This window comes from Ochotona princeps, chromosome 27, assembly GCF_030435755.1.
Source record: "Ochotona princeps isolate mOchPri1 chromosome 27, mOchPri1.hap1, whole genome shotgun sequence".
In the NCBI taxonomy this organism is placed as follows: Eukaryota; Metazoa; Chordata; class Mammalia; order Lagomorpha; family Ochotonidae; genus Ochotona; species Ochotona princeps.
The window spans coordinates 11,344,420-11,364,201 of record NC_080858.1 but is presented as its reverse complement, the minus strand read 5'-3'; the positions used below and the strand labels follow the sequence as shown (position 1 = coordinate 11,364,201).

At 47.7% G+C, this 19,782-nt stretch overlaps 1 protein-coding gene across 1 annotated transcript in view; it reads right to left on the bottom strand.

The window, feature by feature from the left end:
- Positions 1-17,665, bottom strand: part of ST8SIA1 (ST8 alpha-N-acetyl-neuraminide alpha-2,8-sialyltransferase 1) — a 174,385-nt gene extending 156,720 nt beyond the window's left edge. Inside the window, exon 1 of the mRNA XM_004592615.2 lies at positions 17,316-17,665. Coding sequence (XP_004592672.2) covers positions 17,316-17,551 — 236 coding nt within the window. The 5' untranslated portion in view covers positions 17,552-17,665. The remainder of the gene's footprint in view (positions 1-17,315) is intronic.
- Positions 17,666-19,782: the final 2,117 nt, after the last annotated feature.

Here is a 19,782-nt window from a genome sequence, read left to right as displayed (position 1 = left end):
CGTGGGTGCAGGGTCCCAAGGCTTTGGGCCATCTTCACCTGCTTTCCTAGGCCACAAGCAGGGTGCTGGATGGGAAGCAGGGCCGCCGGGATTAGAACTGGCGCCCATATGGGATCCCGGGTGTTCCAGGCGAAGACTTTAACCACTACACTATCGTGCCGGTCCCCTTCCTTTTAATTTTTACACTGATCTACATTCAGTTTTTCTTATAACCACAGCTAACCCAGCGCCAAATAAAGACTTCAACAAGTAGTAAGTAGAAAAACCACTGTTTCCCAAGAGTACAGACAAGGGATATAAACAATCTGCCTTTCAAATAAAAGAAAAAATTATTTTTTTTGAAAGAAAAAGCTGAACAATCCAAGGAACAAGTGGGTAGAAGACATGAAACTATATAAAATATGAATCCCACAGGAATAGCAGCACAAAGGACCTATTTACTGTGTAAGGGAAATGTCCATTTTGGAACAACTGCATCATTTCAAAATTGGTACCAAAAACAAAGTTGTCATCAACTCCATTTTCCACAAACTTCTTTGAAGTACATGCATACACAGATAAAAGCAAACTGCGTTTCAATAATCAATCAAATTACGGGTTTTTTTCTTATATATTACAAAAGTTGGTAATACAGCATATTGGAAAGGCAGTCTTTTTCACACAAACAGGCTTGGTCACAAAGCAGATGGCTTTCCCCTAAAAGACAGTTCATAAATGTCAACCTGAATTACGACTTAAGCATCTAGCAACAGACAAGAGGCTACCCACGCAGCCCAAGGCCCACACGCCAGCGCCTGGTGCTGGGTCCTGACTGGGCTGCAGAGTCCGGCTTCCTGCCTGTGACCGGGTCTCGCCTCAGTTGTTCGGGGCTTTGCGGGTGTGGGCCAGCGAATGGAAGATTCTTTCACATTCCCTACCTCTCTGCCTCTCAGTTCAATAAAGATTCACAAACTCCACTCCCTGCCTCAGCTTCTCCCTTTCAGGCGCTCTCCCAGGGAGATGAACGCCGAAGCAGATCAAGGCATTTCTGTTCAAGGCAGTTTTATTTTAAAAAGAAAATGAGATAGAACGGAATACGGACAACGAAAGGAGAACATTTTCTCTTCTTTCCGCCTGGGTTATTCTCTAACGAGCTAGCATCGCTCCGTACGGCACATCCCGAGGGAGTTTTCCACAGGCAGGTCTGTCACAAAGTGGGAACGGGAGGGATGCTGTCAAAAGCAATTTGTGGTATCATTTGGCTTTTTATTTACTCTATCCAGTACCTGAGAGCATCAAAGGGGACCTCATGGGAAGGTTCCGGCGGCCCGGTGTCTGCTGTCGGCCCAAGCCCGGCTTCCCTCACCGGGAGGACAGAGGACAGCGGCAGGCGACCGTGCCTCGGTGACCGGAAGCTGGACGGCTCACTTCCGGCCGCCCCGTTGCAGGCTTCAGTTCCTCACTGTGGTCTGAGAGGATCCACAGACTGCACAGGGGAACCCCTGGCAGCACGGCTTCTCCCCAGGCAGGGATCCCAGGGAGAAAAAAGGCCCCCAAAATGGAAACCCCTGTGTTTCCAGCACATAACCTCAGGAGCGGCAGCTACCACTTCTGCGGGATTCTGTGATGCCATCAAGTGAACCCCTAAAAGCTGTGCACCCCCAACATGCACACATATAAACAGGACTTGAAAGTCAGAAGGCAGGAGTCGCTGTCAGCCATCCAGGCAGCGGGGGATCCTCACACGTGTTTTGGAGGGAGGGGGGATGCAGCTCCATAGGGGAGTGGATGTAGTCTTACACTCGGGCAATGTTAAGTTCTACAGAAAGCAGCACAGGCATTTTATATGGTGAGAGAGATGTAGGCATTATGCCTTATTTTTTTAAAAAAGACTTATTTATTTTATTACAAAGTCAGATAAACAAAGAGGAGGAGAGACAGAGGAAGATCTTCCATCCGATGATTCACTCCCCAAGTGAGCCCAACGGCCGGTGCTGCGCCGATCCAAAGCCGGGAACCTGGAACCTCTTCCGGGTCTCCCATGTGGGTGCAGGGTCCCAATGCATTGGGCCGTCCTCAACTGCTTTCCCAGGCCACAAGCAGGGAGCTGGATGGGAAGTGGAGCTGCCGGGATTAGAACCGGCGCTCATATGGGATCCCGGGCACGTTCAAGGCGAAGACTTTAGCCACTAGGCCACGCCGCCGGTCCCATGACTTATTTCTTTTTAAGATTTATTTATTTATTTATTTATTTATTTATTTATTTATTTATTTATTTATTTTGGAAAGGCAGAGTTAAAGAGGAGAGAGAGAAAGCTCTTTCATCCACCATTCACTGCCGAAATAGCCACAACAGCCAGAGCTGAGCTGATCCACAGCCTGCAGCCAGGATCCAAGGCTTCCTCTGGTTCCCCCTCATAGATGCAGGAGCTCAAGTGCTAGAGCCATCCTCCACTGCTTTTCTAGACCCTAAGCAGGGAGATGGGTTGGAAGTGAGGCAGCCAGGACTCAAACTTGCTCCCATATAGAATGACAGCACTGTAGGTTGAAGCCTAGCTTGCAAAGCCAATGTACCAGCCCCTAGTGGCATTTTATACAGAGGCAGGCATTCTATATTACAGAGAGAGAAGTAGAGCTGGGTATTCTATTTTACACATAGACCAAGGCGGTTGGCAGGACACTGCTTGGGGCACTCACATCGCAGGTCACAGTGCCTAGGGACAAGCCCTGACTCCTTCTGACTCCAGCGTCCTGGTGATACACACCCTGAGTAGCGTTAGGTGACAGCTTAAGTGATCTGGCTCCCTGCCACCTGAGTAAAAATGTTTTCAAAAATTTAATTCATATGCAGTAGAGAGATTACACATCCCAGCTTGTTTGAAATAGACCTGGCCTATGCCTGCTGTCTGACAAAAACCCAGCATTTCATCTCAAATATCCCAGTTGGGATAATAAACTGTCATCTTGGATAATAAATCAGAAGAACAAAACATCTGGAAGAATGAATATCAGAATACTATCATAAAAATATTTACTTAATTTTATTTGCTTGAAAGGCAGAAAGACAGACAGAGAGAGAGAGAGAGAAAGAGAAATATCTCCCATGTGCTGGTTCGCTGCCTAAATGCCGACAAATTCATGTCTGGGCCAAGCTGAAACCAGAAGTCCCCAACTCCAACCTTGACTCCCCACGTGAGTGGCAGCAAGCCAAGGACTGCAGCCATCATCCTCTGCCTCCCAGAAAGCTGACTGCAAAGCACTGGTGATAGAACCAGGCACTTTAATCATGAGATGTGACTAGCCCAAGGGGTAGCTTAACCAGCTGTGCCACACTCTGTCCCTAGGAGGGCTTTTATATGTATTTAATACACCTGCATAAAGCTTTTGTTTGGTAGAAATTCATTTTAAGAAAATAAAGTTCAGACTCAATCTCTAGAGCATCTTTCTGAATCACTTCAAACAGGACCACATTGATTCCATTTCAAAGGAAGTGACTAAAGCCCAGAGAAAAGTCCCTGGGGGTTTCAGCAATGGGAAGAAACTAACAGAACTTCCCTTTCCACTGGCACAGCCAATCTGAGTGCAGTTAAGTGCAGTGTGCCCACTTCTCACTGCTGGACAACTTCTCCCATGAGCACAGCAGGGCTCATCTCTTCATCTTGCAACCTTCTAACGGGAAGCAAAATCAAGGGCAGTGACAGCTGAATAGACAAAGGCACCAAACTGAATCTGAAAGGCCAGACAGATCCAGAAGGGAGGCAGATACTTCCCTTGTACCCGGTAATGGGGTCTTACTGCTCCATGTGCAGGGTCCTTGAGGCGAGACTGACACAAACAGCCCTTGGTCTGCCTAATAGCGAACTTGAAAAAGTGTTTACTTATCTTCACAGATTGAAATTTGACCACTTGAAATTCATTCCACTGTCAGAAGATGTTGCAATATAAGAGGCATCAGGCTTTCACCCAAAGCCCCAAGTGAGTGTTTTGTTCCAACACAGGAAGTGTCTGAGGCCTCGAGGCAGACATCCCACCCACCACCAGGGTGGCCTGAAACAGCACCCTGCAGCGTCGTGTGCTGCACCCTCTTCCTCAAAAAACCGGAGTGTCATGCAGCTGCTGTGAGGCCCACGCCATCCATAAGGTCCTGAGAAAATGGGCTCATGTGTAATAATTTCTCATCAAATGCTAGAGTTCAGCATCATCACTGACTATCTTAATCACGACCTGATGCAAATATGAGTAATCACTCACAACCTGTTGCTTTGGAAAACAAAGAGAGTAACATCTTCCTTGTTGGTGTCAGGGAATTGTAAATGATGATACTGTACAAAGTGCTTAAACCCACACCTGGCATATGGCAAACACAACACACATGAACTCTATTACTAAGAACACCATCACTACTGTCTGAATTTTAAAAATGGAGCTGATCTTAAAACCTAAGCTTAGGTTGACTGATGCATTACACATCTCATAGAGGACAGAGAACCTGCCTTCAATTCCTGACTCCAGATACTTGTATCACACACCATGGGAGGCAGCAATGGTGGTTCAACTACTTGGTCTCTGAGTACTAATACAGGAAACTCTCCTTGAGTTCCCAGTTCCCCAGCTTTGCCCAGGCCTTATCTTAGCCGTTGTGGGCATAGGGGCAGTGAACCAGCAGATAAGTGCATTCATCTGTTTGTTTCTGCCCCTTAAACAACATCGTTTTTGATGTTAAAAAGATAGAGGGAAGAGAAATTTAAGAGTTGGTGAGAGTGGAAGTGGGTAAAAGCTGGGAAGACCCCACTGGCAAGGCCAGGAGGCTAAGGGTGCTCCCTGGGCATGGAGCACTCCTGAGGACTCTGCCCAGCCAAGCTACTACCCACCAGATGAGGGAGACTAGACAGTCTGCCCTGGGCGGTTAGCTGTGGTTCAACTGAGCGCCAGCAGTCACCCACAGATAAAGAGGGAACATTCACTTCCTCCTTGGCTACACTGAAGCTGTAGCTCCTACAAGTGGGAAAGCTGCACTAGGCATCAGAGGCCAGCCTGCCAAATTGTCACTGTGAGCTCCATCCACTTCAGGTGCAGTATGAAGAGGCAGAGACATCAGACACAAGGGTGGGCTTCTCGCTCGGAAATAAACAAATCTTCAGTGGGCATTTGGTATAGCTGTTAGGATGCTACCCGGGATGCACCTGCCCCATGGCCGAGCACCCGGGATGGGCTCTCCACTCCACTTCCAATCCCACTTGCCTACTGATGTGTATCTCCTGGGAGGCAGATAATCTCTCTCCCTCTTCCTCTGTATTTCTGTCTGCTTTTTCAAATAAATAAAATAAATCAAAATTTATAAAAAGTAAATCTGAGCTAAAAAATGAAAAGGCTGTTCCAATCACTAAAGTGCGTGCAAATTAAGAAATTCTGGTCAAGTTGCCCAGGGACCATTAAGGCAGTGAGGCAGAGAGAGGAATGAGAGCAGGACGTATGAGAAAGTGTCTTCAATAAGTTTACGGGAAAAGCAAACTATGAGAAAACCATGCGTGAATTTCCATTCTGCACCAGGAAAAAAAAACCTTATGTTTACATTCCAGTTCTTCACAAAGTGTTGGAAGGACTATGCACAGTTGGAGCAATCACTAGGGGGAAATGTGTCCCTTTTTAAAACCCCAAGTGAGATTCTTCCATTCACCACCTGCACCACCTATTCACTGCCTGGTGCGGCTCAGCCCGGCCTTCATTAGGGCAGGGTGGCGGCTGGGGCTGAAAGCAGTTGCATACACAGGGAGCCAGCCCCCGCCAGGCCTGTCTGATGCTCACCCTCCTCATTCTACCCGAACATGAGTCTGGCTTTTCCCATGGATGCGTCTATCTTTCAGCAATGACTCCATGTGCTTTTCCTCTTCAGCCCTTTCCACATTGCACAGATGAGCCAGTCAAAGGTACACAGAGACCTCTGGCTCCACAGGCATGGCATGGGCCTCCAAATGAGCATTCATCAGAGAATGCCCAGCCCTCTCTGGACTGCACCAGATCCACATAAAGAGAGTGGACTTGTCAAAGTCAAGCTGAGTCTGTACTTGTGCTTCCACGGAAAAGGAGCTTACACAGAATTGAGGCTGTGCATTCTATGTTCCAGGAGATCAAGGCCCACATTTCACTGGCTTACAGCTCTAAGCCCTGCAACTGTCACAGTGCCTGGCACACAGGCAGCACCAAAAAGACAAGTGTTGAATGCAGGTATGAATGAAGGAGTCAAATAATTAATTGCTCATGAATATTTATGGCAGAGAGCCTTAACATCAGACAATAAAGGAAACTACCTATAAAAGGTATGCCAACAGCAGGCCTGGTGCCGTAGCCTAGTCGTTAAAGTACTTGCCTTGCATGTGCCAGGATCCCATGTGGGCAGCAGCTTGTGCCCCGGCAGTCCTGCTTCCCATCCCATTCCCTGTTTGTAACCTGGGAAAGCAGTCCAGCATAGCCCTTGGGACCCTGCACCTGCGCGGGAGACCTGGAAGAGGTTCCTGGCTCTTGGCTTTGGATCAGCTCAGCACCAGCCAATGCAGCCACTTGGGGTGTCGCTGATTCACTTGGAGTGATTCAGTGAAGGGAAGATCTTCCTCTCTGTCTCTCCTCTTCTCTGTATATTTGACTTTCCAATTAAAAAATTTTCTTTAAAGGTATGCAGACAGCTGTCTACTAGTCTTTCAATCTAACATTTCCTTTCACACCCGCCCCCCAAAAGATGCTGATTGGATGGAAAGACTGTGAGGATCTGAGATGGGTAAACATAAAGAGACTCCATCTCCAACCCCAAAACACCAGAGAAGCAGTGTGTGCTGCCATTTCCCAGCAGGTGCAAGGGCATAGACAACACTGGACAGAGGTGCCTGAAGCTCACATCATCACAATCACATCAGAATGTGGGGTTCAAGTCGCAGCTCCACATCAGATTCCAGCTTTTAGTTCATGTACATCCTGAGAGGCAGTGCTCACCCACGTAGGAGACTCAAATTGAGCTGCTGGCTCGGCCCCCACTGTTGAAGCCATGTGAGTATGAACCAGCCAACTGAAGATGTTTCTTTTTCTTCTCCCTCCTCTAAAATAAAATGAATAAAAAATTGAAACATCCATAACATTCGCTATCCACTGTCCTATAATGGAGAAGGTGATCGGGAGATACAGAGGCCCACAGTCCCATCACACTGAACGACTTCTTCCTACCTGGCTCTTTGCAGGGCTCAATCAGGGCACACTGGTCGGTACACACACCCAGCTACCCGGGAATCTTCCTTGTGTGCTTTGATCCCCTGAACATCCACTGAAAGGGAGTGTTGCCATTGAATGGTAAAGATCCCTGCCCGCCTGTTGCTTAGTAACTATTACCCACACCTTTGGAAAAGAAAAACCCCAAGTCTGCCCTGAGCCCAAGTCAAAGATTTTTCAGGACCAAAAGAAAAATAAAAAGCAGTTATAAGAATGGGAAGGTAGAGGGGGGGACACAGAAAAAAGTCAAGAATCTAACTCTAGAATTTATGCCAAGAAAATAAACAGGTATTCAAAAGTGATACAAGGATGTTCACAATGTTATTGTTGATCAAAGTGAAAACTTGAGTATCCAAAGTCATATATTAATAATATTTTACTTAACCCAACAATAGGAAATCTTGCAGTCATTAAAATGTCAGAATGCTATAAAATAAAAAATGTTATACATCTGCTTACCTATATTGTTATTAGAAAAATATTTAGGGCCCGGTGCTATAACCTAACAGTTAAAGTCCTCACCTTATACCACCAAGATCCCATACAGACACCAATTCTAATCCCAGCAGCCCTGCTTCCCATCCAGCTCCCTGCCAGTGGCCTAGGAAAGCAGTGAGGACAGCCCAAAGCCTTGTGACCTTGCACCCACGTGGGAGACTCAGAAGAAGCTCCTGATTCCTGGCTTTGAATTGGCCAGCTGGGCTGCTGCAGCCATTTGGGGAGTAAACCAGCAGATGAAAAATATCTTTCTGTCTTTCGTTCTCTCTGCCTTCCAAAAATAAATAAATCTTAAAAAGAAAAGAAAGAAAAATATGTGCCGCGTACTGTCAAATTTATGATACTTTTGTTTCACATATGCAGGCATTTAGTGGTCTGAAAGAATATAGTAATATATTAATAATATCTACTGACTAGTCAATTATTTTGACTAATTGGTTTTTGTGTTCAACTCCTTGTATTTGTGAAGCAATCATTAAAGAAAAACTTCTAACATGCAAATCTGTAAGCAGCATAAAGACTCTCACTTAAAAAGTAATTTGTTCAAATGCAGCAACATTTGAACAAAGAAATTCACAATAAATAAGTACTTTCCAAAAATAAAAAGCATGAATCTACATTATCACAAGTTTGGAAAGCTAAAATTATTTTAATTATATGAGAAAATGCTTAATGTAATGTTTTGAATGAATAAAAGACACAAAACAAGAATGTAAAAACACTCAATTTAGTCACATATACACAAATACACACAAGAGACAGCATTGACAATAAGTACTTTTGAATGATGGGATTATGAATGGGGTTTTCTCGTTTCTACCGCATTTTAACTTTTTCCCATAGTAAATACATATTATTCTCCAAGACAGACAAATGATAAATATCAGACGTTTTTAAAGGAACATGGGGAAATGAAATCATGTGACTACTTATTCTATCAATAACTGTAACCAACACTTGGTTCAAAAAGCCCTTTTCTCATTACAACCACCTGTACATCTCCTCTGTAAAGGAGGAAGTGAGAAGTGGAGACCCATGGCTGTGGGTTTGTTTTGGCATCTTCCAGGCGCCTAATTAAGGGAGTGACAGAACCCTGATGGTCTTGGCCGCTTCCCTCTTACGCAGTACCAGGGTGAGAAGACAGCCCAATGGTAAGTGCAGTCAGCTGTTTTACACTATCCTTACCATGCGAAACACACTATAACCTTTGCAATGTCGTGCTATCAACTGCTATTATTATTTAACTAATAACGCTATTATTTAACTAATAATGACTGCAGACCCTGAATTTTGGAAAATCGGAGACCATGTTTTGAATTCCTTGATGTATTTCCTGCTTGGCGTTTTCAGTACCTGTGGTCTAGAGGATGAATGGTCAGGTGGCTTGTGGCTGGGCTTTGCTGTCTTCTGTAGAGATCCTGCAGCCCCTGGGGCCACCCTGAGCACTCACTCTAGGGAAGAAGCAGGTGGGTCCTGAGGTCGCACTTCACTGCCAGATTCTGCTTTTATTAAAGTACAATTAACAAGCGCACATTGAGTCAGAAGGCCTCTCTCCTCATTGTGGATTAATAATTAGCAATTACTCAGCAGCTAATCCTCTCAAGCTAACTACTGCCACCCACAGCGAAGGTTCAGAAAGGCCAACCGTACTGCTTAAGGTCAGGAAGTTAATAAATGACAAAACCAGGAGCAGAACCCGACTCCCAGACTCTTCCCATGTGGGAAAAGCTTCCATTCAGCTCACCCGAGGAGGTAAGGATGGTGACAGATTCTATGTCAATTATCTGACTTAATGGACACACATCTATGAAATGGGACAGCATATTATCCTCAATGTCAGATGACAATACAAAGGTACAGAGAGGTTAAATAACTTGCCTATGATCACATGGCTCCCAACATCGAGTGGTTTCAGCAGGCTATACTCCACCCTCTGGCAACAGCATCCCATATGGGCACCGGATCGTGTCCTGGTTGCTTTACTTCCTATCCAGCTCCCTGCTTTTAGCATGGGAAGGCAGCAGAAGATGGCCCAAGGGCTTGGGCCCCTTCACCCCATGTGGGAGACCTGGAAGAATCTCGTGGCTCCAAGCTTCAGATCAGCTCGGCTCTGGCCATTACATCCATTTGGGGAATGAGCCAGGAGATGGAAGACCTTCTCTCTCTCTCTCTCCTACTCTCTGTAAAATCTACCTTTCAAATAAGAATAAATAAATCTTTAAAAAAAAAATAGGTTCCCAGCTGCAAAGAAATTCCTAAAGTATTCACTTGAGTATTGCTCCCAAAGTACAAACCAAAGGTACTCAAATCACTCCCATGTGTAAGGCAAAGAACCAAAGTGAAAATTGATCTAAATATTTAAGTTATATAAAAGCAACAAACAAATAGAATATGTTCTATCCCTCTCCCTGGCCAAACACACCTGTGTAGCAACCTGGAATGCCAGATTCCGATCTGGACTTCTCCAATGCCCAAAAAATTTGCCAACAGAACTTGGGAACATAGGACAAGCCCATGTCACAGACATATGTAGACCTGAGGACCCCACACCGAGCCTGTCTTCCATAGCCTGTCTCTGGGACCTAAAATTGCATATCTGGCAACTGAGTCACGTCCAGGAAGGAAGACAGGGAAACCTCCCTACAGGCAAACAGGCTGTAGAAAGAAGTTTGGGTCATTTGCCAGCACCTGATAAGGCTCCAATGACACACTGCCCCATTGAGAAGGCTTGAGACCAGCGGAAGAGCAGAGCAGAGCTAAAGTGCAGGGTACACAGCATGGATTTCCCTTGCCAGGGCTTAGGGGCACAGACAAGAACCTTCCACAGATCTCACTTTCCCTCAACGGACACAGCTACTTACACCTGGTATCCTCACAGCACACCCTCTCTGGACCCTTTACTATCCAAGACCTGCAAATTATTTATCAGGGACGATCCACTCACCCTCTTCTAGGAAGCTTTCTCCAACAACTGAAGCCTTCAGAGATATCTCCTTTCTCTAGATGAACCACCTATCGCTTCAGTTGCTCAAGTGTATATCTTCCTAGAGAGTTTTACCCTGACAACTGGGTGGATTTTGCTTCTTTAAGGCAAAGGTTCTCAAACAGGAGCAATTTTGCACCCCCTCCCCAGGGACAGGTCACTACTCTGATGACATCCTGGGATTTAATGGACAGAAGCCAGGGATGTGACTGGACAGCCTACAAAGTCAAGGAAAGTCACTCCCCCATCTCAATGTCTTTAGCACAAGAGTATAAGAAAAAAACAAAGAGATTTTTGCACAGTCTGGGAAAGGGGGAAGGAAGCACAAAAGCCCTTTTGAGCAGGGATAACTTAGGTTGGGCACTGATTATATGCCAGAAACAGTTCTAAGCAATTTCAACATATTAGCTAATCCAGTTCTCACAGTAATCCTGTAAGAAGACACATCTTACAGTAAAGGAAATAGATGGCGAAGGCTGGCATGTCAGGAACACACAAGTGGCAGAAGCAGGATTTAAGCACAGCTAACCTCAGGATCTTGCTCTCATCCACGGCAATGCCTTACTTTGGCCTCTGTGTGGAACACAGTGCACCTGCCAACAACGGCAATGCGAGAGACACAATGCACTTGAAGCATAGCCAACTCAGGCAGAAGGAATGACCCACGCAAAACCAACACAGCCCAGTCTGTTTCAGGAACTTCAACGACCACAATGTCACTACAGCATAAAGAATAAGAAATTGAAGAAGCACTCAGTCCCTGATCCAATAAGGCATGCACAACACAGTGTCAATTTATCCAAGATTAGCAGGGAACAAGCAGGAGATTGAGACTTATACAGCTCTAGGTTGCACCAACTCCATAAAGATGGAGCTCTCTTCGTCTTTACACCCTCATAGGTAAAAAAACAGCACAGAAAACCTCCCTTAACTAACCACTCTGAAAACATAAAGATCACCCTAATCAGAGTTAAGCACTGTCCTGGTATGTCTTTTGTGCCCATCAAGTGCTACTACCTGAATCTTTGCTATTCTGATTATTGTTGAGGTTTTCAGTCCACATTTGTAAGCTTCCAACAAGGGCAAATTTTTGCAGAAAGAGTGACGGAGAGAGGGATCTTTCATCTGATAGTTCACTCCCCAAATGGCGCTGACAGCCAGAGCCGACCTGATCCAAAGCAAAGAACCAGCAGTTTCTTCTGGGTTTCCCACATGAGTGCAGGGACCCAAGGATTTTAGCCATCTTTGCTGCTTTCCCAGGCCATACATTGGGACCTCAGTGGGAAGTAGAGCAGCTGGGACATGAACCAGTACCCATAGAGGATACCCCCACTGCAGGTGGAAAAATTAACCTGTTACACCACCTTGCCAGCTCCAATAGCTTCTTTTCTTAAGCACTAAGATATATTAATCTATCCTTTTCCTGAACTACCTTTCTAAGTGAATTGCTCAAATTCCTGATCTATAAACACTAAACCTAGAGCTCACACAAGCAGATGGGTGTACCTCCTGCCCTCCACCTGCAATGCCCTTCAGTCGTCACCAGGGCATTGCAGGTGGAAATGACTGCGATGCCCAAATTTCATGGTTTCAAAACCAGGAAAAGAAGCCACATAAAGGTGGAACTTCTTCGAGTCATTTGAGAAATGAATGGGAAACCCAATTGCTTATGGTCACCAACTAGCGAAGTCACAGAAAGTCCACAGCCACGAGCCTGCTGTATGCTCCCTTCTTCTCCACCCACAACTTCAGTTACCCTGAGCCATCTCTGCTGATAGTGACACTTGGCCAGCATCCTGGACACTTGACTTCTGTCCATTATGTCTCATGAGTCATGCAAGCCCCAACCTCCATTCCACTTACCCACCTTTCTACCACGGCCTCCCAGAGAAACTTCCTAACACCGGAAACATGACAGGTAGCTCCAAACTGCCCTGCCTAGGACATGCTCCTACCCTCACCTGGTACCAGCACGCTCTTACTATTCACTAAGGCTTCAGGACAGATCCCACCTCCTCTCTGAAAACTTATAATTTCCCTCATGACAATAGAAGATACAGTAACAACACAGCTACGTGGCAAGCAACATTCCAGGTATCTCTGTTTGCCATCGGGTATTTTCCACTTCAGATTCAGTAGAAAGTCTTACAGCCCAGTTTACAAATGGGGAACAAAATCTCTGAGAATTGAGGTCAGCAATGCTCAGATGGCTAGCGGAGCATACAGCTCTGATGGCGCCCAAATCCGTAAGATTTGCACTCTGTCCTGTTGTCCTGCTTCTAGTCAGTTATGCAAACGGACTCTTCTCTGTCTCTCCTTTGATGTAAGTCCTTTGATGGCAGGGACCAGGGCATGTTCTTCTTTATAAACACGCTTAAATCTATCTATTCAAGGCTGTTAAGATGATGAAATGGAACAATGGGTATCATGAACTTATGATGCCAGGTGAATGATAAGTGCCTAATAATTTGTTAATTTCATCATAGCTGTGTTCCTATGCCAAACACCAAGAATAAAGCCTTGCACATCAATTCTGAGCTGAGGTTCCTATCTGTGGAGTGAATAAATGCTAAGGATCTATTGAGACAGACACTGCTGCAGTTTGGCATTACTTACAGTATCGAACCACTCAGTCAGAATCACCAGTTAGCAGCATTCCTATAATAGGGTTAACTGAACTATTCACCTTCCTATTACCCTGGGTAAGGTTCCTGTTTCATTCAAAATCGTTACAGTTTTGCTTTCTTACTGACATTCTGTATGCCACTGACTAAGGTTCTTAACACAAGTTCTGAGCTAGGAGAAGAACATCACAAAAGTAAACAGAAACACAGACGGGGAAAATTAAGTCTGAATTCTGGTGCTTATGACACAGTGAGATACTGTTTTCTGTCTTCACAGCACATAGCAGACCTTCAAGTCATCCTGTTTTCAACTTGTTTCTTGTCTGCCACCCGCTAGTAAGAGGTAAGCTCTCTATGGCAAGGCAAAAGCATCCCTTCTATACACTGCCACTCCCTTAGGCCTAACACATACAAGTATGTGATGCCGAGTAGTCTTTAAATATTAGCTGGCTAGAGCTGTGTTTTTGTGACACAGTCTGTTAAGTTACCACCTACCGCATCCCATATTGGAGTGGTACTTCAAGCCCTCGCTGCTCTACTTCCGGTCCAGCTTTCAACTAATGCATCCAGGAACTTAGGGAAAGATAGCAAATCACTTGGGTACCTCATACCCAGGTGGGGACCAGGTTAGATTTCTTGGCACCTGGCTTCAAGCTGTTGTGGTCACCTGGAAAGTGACTAAATTAGTAGCTGGAAGATCTTTTGCCCCTATCTCTTTCTGTCTCTCCTTCAGGCTTATACTCTGCCTTTCAAATAGCAGGGGAAAAAATCTTAAAAAAAAATATTGATTGGTTGATTACCTATATTTTGCATGTATGCATAAGTATGCAAATGCTCACACATATGTGATATCACTATATGTTGTATGTTTTACATTACATATACATTTGCACATGTGTGTATCTGTGCACAAGACATGTCAGACTGGAAAAAATGCAGATCATTGTTTGCAAAAGTTGTGCTTCCATAACACATTCCTTATGGCTGACCAATTAAGAAATATGAGGAGCCTTCAAAAATTCATGGAAATTAAGTATTATGAAAAAAAAGGAATAAAAGGATTTTGTGCACCAAAATATTTATCTTTTCATTCCATTTACCATGACCTTTATGAGGTACTCTCGTTTATACTATTCCTCACATCTTCCAAGTCCAGATGTTCAAAAACAATGAATCCCATTAAGTGTGTAAATTTTTTTAATTCTTTAAGAACTATGGAACTTTTCATCCCTTTGAAATCTTCTTGCCCCTTTTGATTAGCTACAGTGATACACGTGGGGACACATACTGCTCCTCTAGCCCTGTGGCAGCTGAAAATACTTAGGGGCTGCAAGCAGCTACCTGGGATGCCCACATCCCATATCAGATTGCTGGCTCTGATTCATCACCCTACAAATGCACCCCCTGGAAGGAAGCCAGTGATGGCTGGAGCACTTGTTCCTACCATGTCCATGGAAGATTCAGATAGAGTTCCAACCTCCTGGCTTCAGCAGGGCCCAGCCAGTGCTCATATGGGATGCCAGTGTCACAGGCAGCATCTTTCGCCGTTATGCCACACTTCCAGTGCCAACAAACGTATTTTTCAAAACGTTTACAATCTTTGCACCAGCCCTGCAGCACTGCGAGCTAAGCCATGGCCTATGATACCAGCATCCCATATAAACCCTGGTGGGAGTCCCAGGTAGGCCACTTTCCATCCTGCTCCCTGTTAATGTGCCAGCAAAAACAGTGAGAAATGGCCTCAGTGGCTGGCTCCCTGCCACCCACATGGGAGACCCGAGTGGAATTTCAGGATCCTGACTTCAGCCTGGCCCAGCCCTGACCATTGAAGCCATCTGGGAAATGAATCAGTGAATAGATCTCTTAGATCCCTCTCTCCAAATCTGCAGTTCATAAAACAACAACAACAAAAAATCTGTAAAATGTCATCTTTCTAAAAATGAGTTTTAAAATACTCTCATGGGTTGGCCAAGATATCCTTATTTCAGTTACAACATACACAAGAAACCATAATTTGTAATAACAATACAACCACTATCTGGGTATGCAATGTCCCAGACCCCTGGCATCAGATCTTGTTTCTTTTGAAACTTGTGACAACCTTGCAAGGCTGTCAAGCTGTCAATTTATAAATAAACAAGCGAAAACTCAAAGACAGTAATTGGCCAAAGGCATTCTGCTGTTTGTCTAGTCATGGCATAGGCAGTGCTAAAGTCTGGGATTCCACTCTGAAGTTCAAACTGTCTTCCGTGAACACGAATGCTCCTCCCACAGTGTGCCAGACACTGGCAGCAGGCAGGGGCTCATATTTAGGCAGTTTCCACAGCATAGGCATTTTCCTAATTTCAGCATACACCGAACCAAACATAATGAGAACAAACTCACTCAAGTTCACCCCAGGCTATAGACGGCAAGGGACAAATGCGTCTCACACACCACCAGCCTGTGTTGCTCAGCCTAGCAAGCATTTCCCACCAACTATGCCCTCTCAAAACAAATATTCTCTACTACAGCTTCATTATCCCTCCTCCTCCTCTATTACACCCACCCACCCCTCCCAAAAGGGCTCTTTCATTGCAGGCCAGTGGGAAGTTCTCAACTTATTTCTGTCTATCACTTGAAATGAAAGCGCTTTTTGTCTTCAGAGCAGAGAATTGTTGGGTGCTATGTCTCTTGTTTGCTCTTCAGCCCAACTATCAATTCTGTGCGGGTGAGAGGAAAGTCACCCTTACACACTTAGAAGGGGAATATGCTTGTTTTCACATGCCACCGTGGTAGGGTTCTGCAGTGAGGCAAAGGAGGGACAAGACCTGTCGCAACAGTTAAAGGAAGCCCAGCGGCACACCCCTGCTAACAGAGGGGGCTCTATCCTTTTTAGACTGAAGAAGGCAAGGGAAACTGTACCTTGAGCAAGTCCAGTTAAGCACCCAGACACTTCTGAGTATGTGTAAATAACAGTGCCGAGAAAGGTGGAAGTTGGTAGCCCACCTGCCCCTGCTCGGATGGCACAGACCCTGTGTCAAGAGGAGCAAAGCACCTCCACTCACAAGGCCAGAACCTTGGGAGAGCCAACTGCAACATCCCTCCAGGCCTGTACCTGCAGGTCCTCCAGGTGTCCCCTAGGGGAGACCGGGAGAAGTAGAATCCTCCCAGCCTCCCTGTCACGCTGCAAACCCTGCTGCCAGAAGCTGATTTTCAGCCCCTGAAGAGGAACTGCAGCCTCTGAGAGGGTCTTCAAAGTCCTGAGTCCAACCGACTATGGAATTTTTGTGTTCTGATACCAAGTCCCTGCCTAGAATGCCTGCCGCATCTTCCAGGCCAAACCAAAGAAGGAATTAGGAGCCTTATGTGAGGACAATTTCAGCATCCATTCTGGAAAGAGAATGACCTTGGGCAAGAATCTCATCTTTCTAAAGAATTCCTCCCTGAGGACTAAGATGAGCTAGTATCTGCAATCAGAAGTTGTTAAAATTTTGTTAAAAGAAAAAAAAATCACCCAATTCTGCCTCTTAGTGGAACGTCAGCCAATCAATGCTGTGTGGCGCAAAACTGAGGGGTCCCGACTGGGTGTCCATGTTCTCACTGCCCAGTGTTGGCCCAGCACTGCCTCCGTGACGATTTACATTATCATCTACTCACAGTGCATCTGTTACACACCTCTTGACTGGCTTCTAGGTCTCCGTGCCTTCCAATCAAGTGCAGGGGAACTAAGTTACCCAGGGTCCTCCTTCCCACCAGTTCCCAACAAGCCCTGAAATACAACTTGGGCTTGGGAACAAATCCATAGTCTCTCAGCGTGCACAGAGCAGGTGCCTGCGAATCTCCAGGGGTGGGGCTGGGGTATCCTGACAAAGTCTCCAGGGTCAGGGGTGGAGAAGGGCAGAACAAGAGATCCAAAGGAAATGGGGAACCTGTGAGAGGCGGGTTCTCGCCTGGTACCCCAGGCCATCAGCAAGGAGTCGCGAAGGCGCAAGTACCTGAAGACTCTGGCAGCCGTCTGGTTCCTTCTCCACGCCGTGCCCTGTTGCCGCACCCCCTGAACGATCTCCTTCTCGTCGGGCAGCCGGTAGACAGGGAAGACGTAGAGCCAGCAGAGGATCACGACGCAGAGGGCACTGGCTCCCACTGGTAGCCTGGTCCGTGGGCACTTCCACGCCAGAATGGCCATGGCCCCTCTGGATGCGTGTCGCCGGGCCAGCCCGCAGGGGCTCATCTCAGCCCCAGCGTCCCTTAGCCTCAGCACCACCACGCCAGGCAGAGTGGCCGCGAAGGGTCCCCCTGCCGTCGGCCCCCCATGCACACACACCGTTGGCTATCCTGTCTGATCCCACACTCCCGCCGCCGCTTCGGGGCCCCTATGACCCCGGAGGTCAGGGCAAGGATTTTTCTTTTCTTTTTTGAAATGCAACTTTGTCAAGGATTTCTTTCTAGGGCAAGTGCCGGGGAGGCAAGTCACGAGCTAGGGCCACCACGGTCGTCTCCCATGCAGAAAGGCGAGCGTCGGGGTCCCCACGCCAGCGCGGAGAACAGTGCAGGCGGTGGTGGTGGTGGTGACGGCTGCGAGACACTCCCGCCGGTTCTGCAGCATCACGGTCGCCCTCGCCACGGTCCCGGGAAACGGCGGTGGCCCGTGCGCGCGCCGTGTCCCCTTGCTGAGCGATGCTCCTTCGCCCTTCGCCGCCTCTCCCCGCCTCCCCGCGCCGCGGCGCCGCCGCCAAGCGCCCTCCAGACGCGCCTCGCCAAGTCCTCGGAAATTTCCACGGCAGCCCGGCCCGGCGCGGCCCGACCCAGGACCGCTATCCTGCCCCGGAATCCTGTGCTTCGCCCGCCAGGACCCTCGCTCCCCACCCCGCCCGGAGAAGAAAAGAACTCGCTCTCATCAGTTCATTCAGCGGCGCGCCGCAGCCTTCCGCTGCGCCCCGGACTTGGCCGACAGACGCCCAGGGATTGGTGGAAATCAAGGTCTCCCCTCCCTCCCTCCCCCGCCCCAACCCGCAAAATTGCCTCCTTCGACCGGTGCGGATCCGCGACGTTCGCATGCAATCGCGCGCCCCCTCTCTCCTGCCCTTGTTCTCGGGAGCCCGAGGTAGACAATAAAAATACAAAAACCAAACAACAAGGACAAAAATCACAGCCTCCCCCTGAAGATACACCAGTAATTTCCTCAGTGTCAGTGACTGGCTCGGGTCCCAACTCAGGGAAGTCACCCCGTGGCCGTCATCCTTCTCCTCCTAGCTTAGGAACCCGCAGTCAAGAGGCGGGCGCCGCGCTGTTGGGGGTGCCCGGGTCCCCCACCCTGGCCAGCACGCGCGGGTCCGGGAGCCGCGGTTCACCTAGCAGACGCCCGGGGGAGCGCGCGCGCTCGGACACGGCCAGACCCAGACCCGGCGCTCCCGGGCGCGGGCGCGCGCGCGCACACGGGAAGCTGCGTGCAGCCGGGGTCCTGCGCCTCCTCGCCACCGCCCTGCGATGAGGACAAGCGCCGCTGCAGCCAGATGTGCGGGCAGCTGGTGCCCGGGCGCGAGGGCCCCGGGGCCTGACACTGCCTCCTTAAGCCTTTCCGTAAACAGGGCCGCACCTTCTGAGAAATCCTGTCTGGCTCCACCCATGAGCTTATCTCAACCTCGGCCTTGGTGGGGCAGGGGAGTAGGGGCCCGTAGTGCTCGGACCCGCCTAGCTGAGCCACGCCTGCTCGTCAAGGGAGTCGCACACACAAAGCTCGGGTACCTCCTAGCGGTTGCCTCTTCTGGGTGCTTCAGCATCTTCGGAAGCCCACCCGTGTGCAAGAACAAAGAGGAAACTGCAGCCACCAGTCCTGGTCAGTAGTATCCTCAAGGCCTGTGGCTCCCCTGGCTCAGGGCGTGAGGCCGCTGGGGCGACCGGCACAGCAGCGGGGCTGCTGCGAGTACGAAGTCTGCCATCTTTTATTTTTTTTCCCCCAAACCGTTCTTCTCTGAGAGATGGGACTTAAGAAGTTGGTGTAAAGTTATTTACAGATCTGAAAACAGGGACCCCAACTAATCCTGGGAGTGTCGTTCAAGCTCCCAGCTCTGCCATGCCCTCTTGGGATACCGCCTCCAAGCCATGTCTGTCCCGCTTTGGTAAATGAGATAGGGGAAAACCATCACACCCCATAGCTGCCTTGTAACAACGCAAAGCACAACGCACAGACCTTAAAACGAGGAGCACCTGAAATTGTGCAAAGTAATGAACCAACCCGCCTCTGTCTGGCAAAGTTGGGACACTGCCTACGCTTGCCCCAGCTACGAATAAATAAACCACTGCTTTCAGTTCCTGCAATGTAAAGAAAACATGAACCTTTCCGGCCTCTGTCCAAGTCCAAGGAATCCTCGTGCAATAAATTCAACATGAACAAAACCAGTGCACGCTGCCATTCTGAAGGAGCTTTGCAAATGTCTCCCCATTCGATATCAGAAAAAAAGA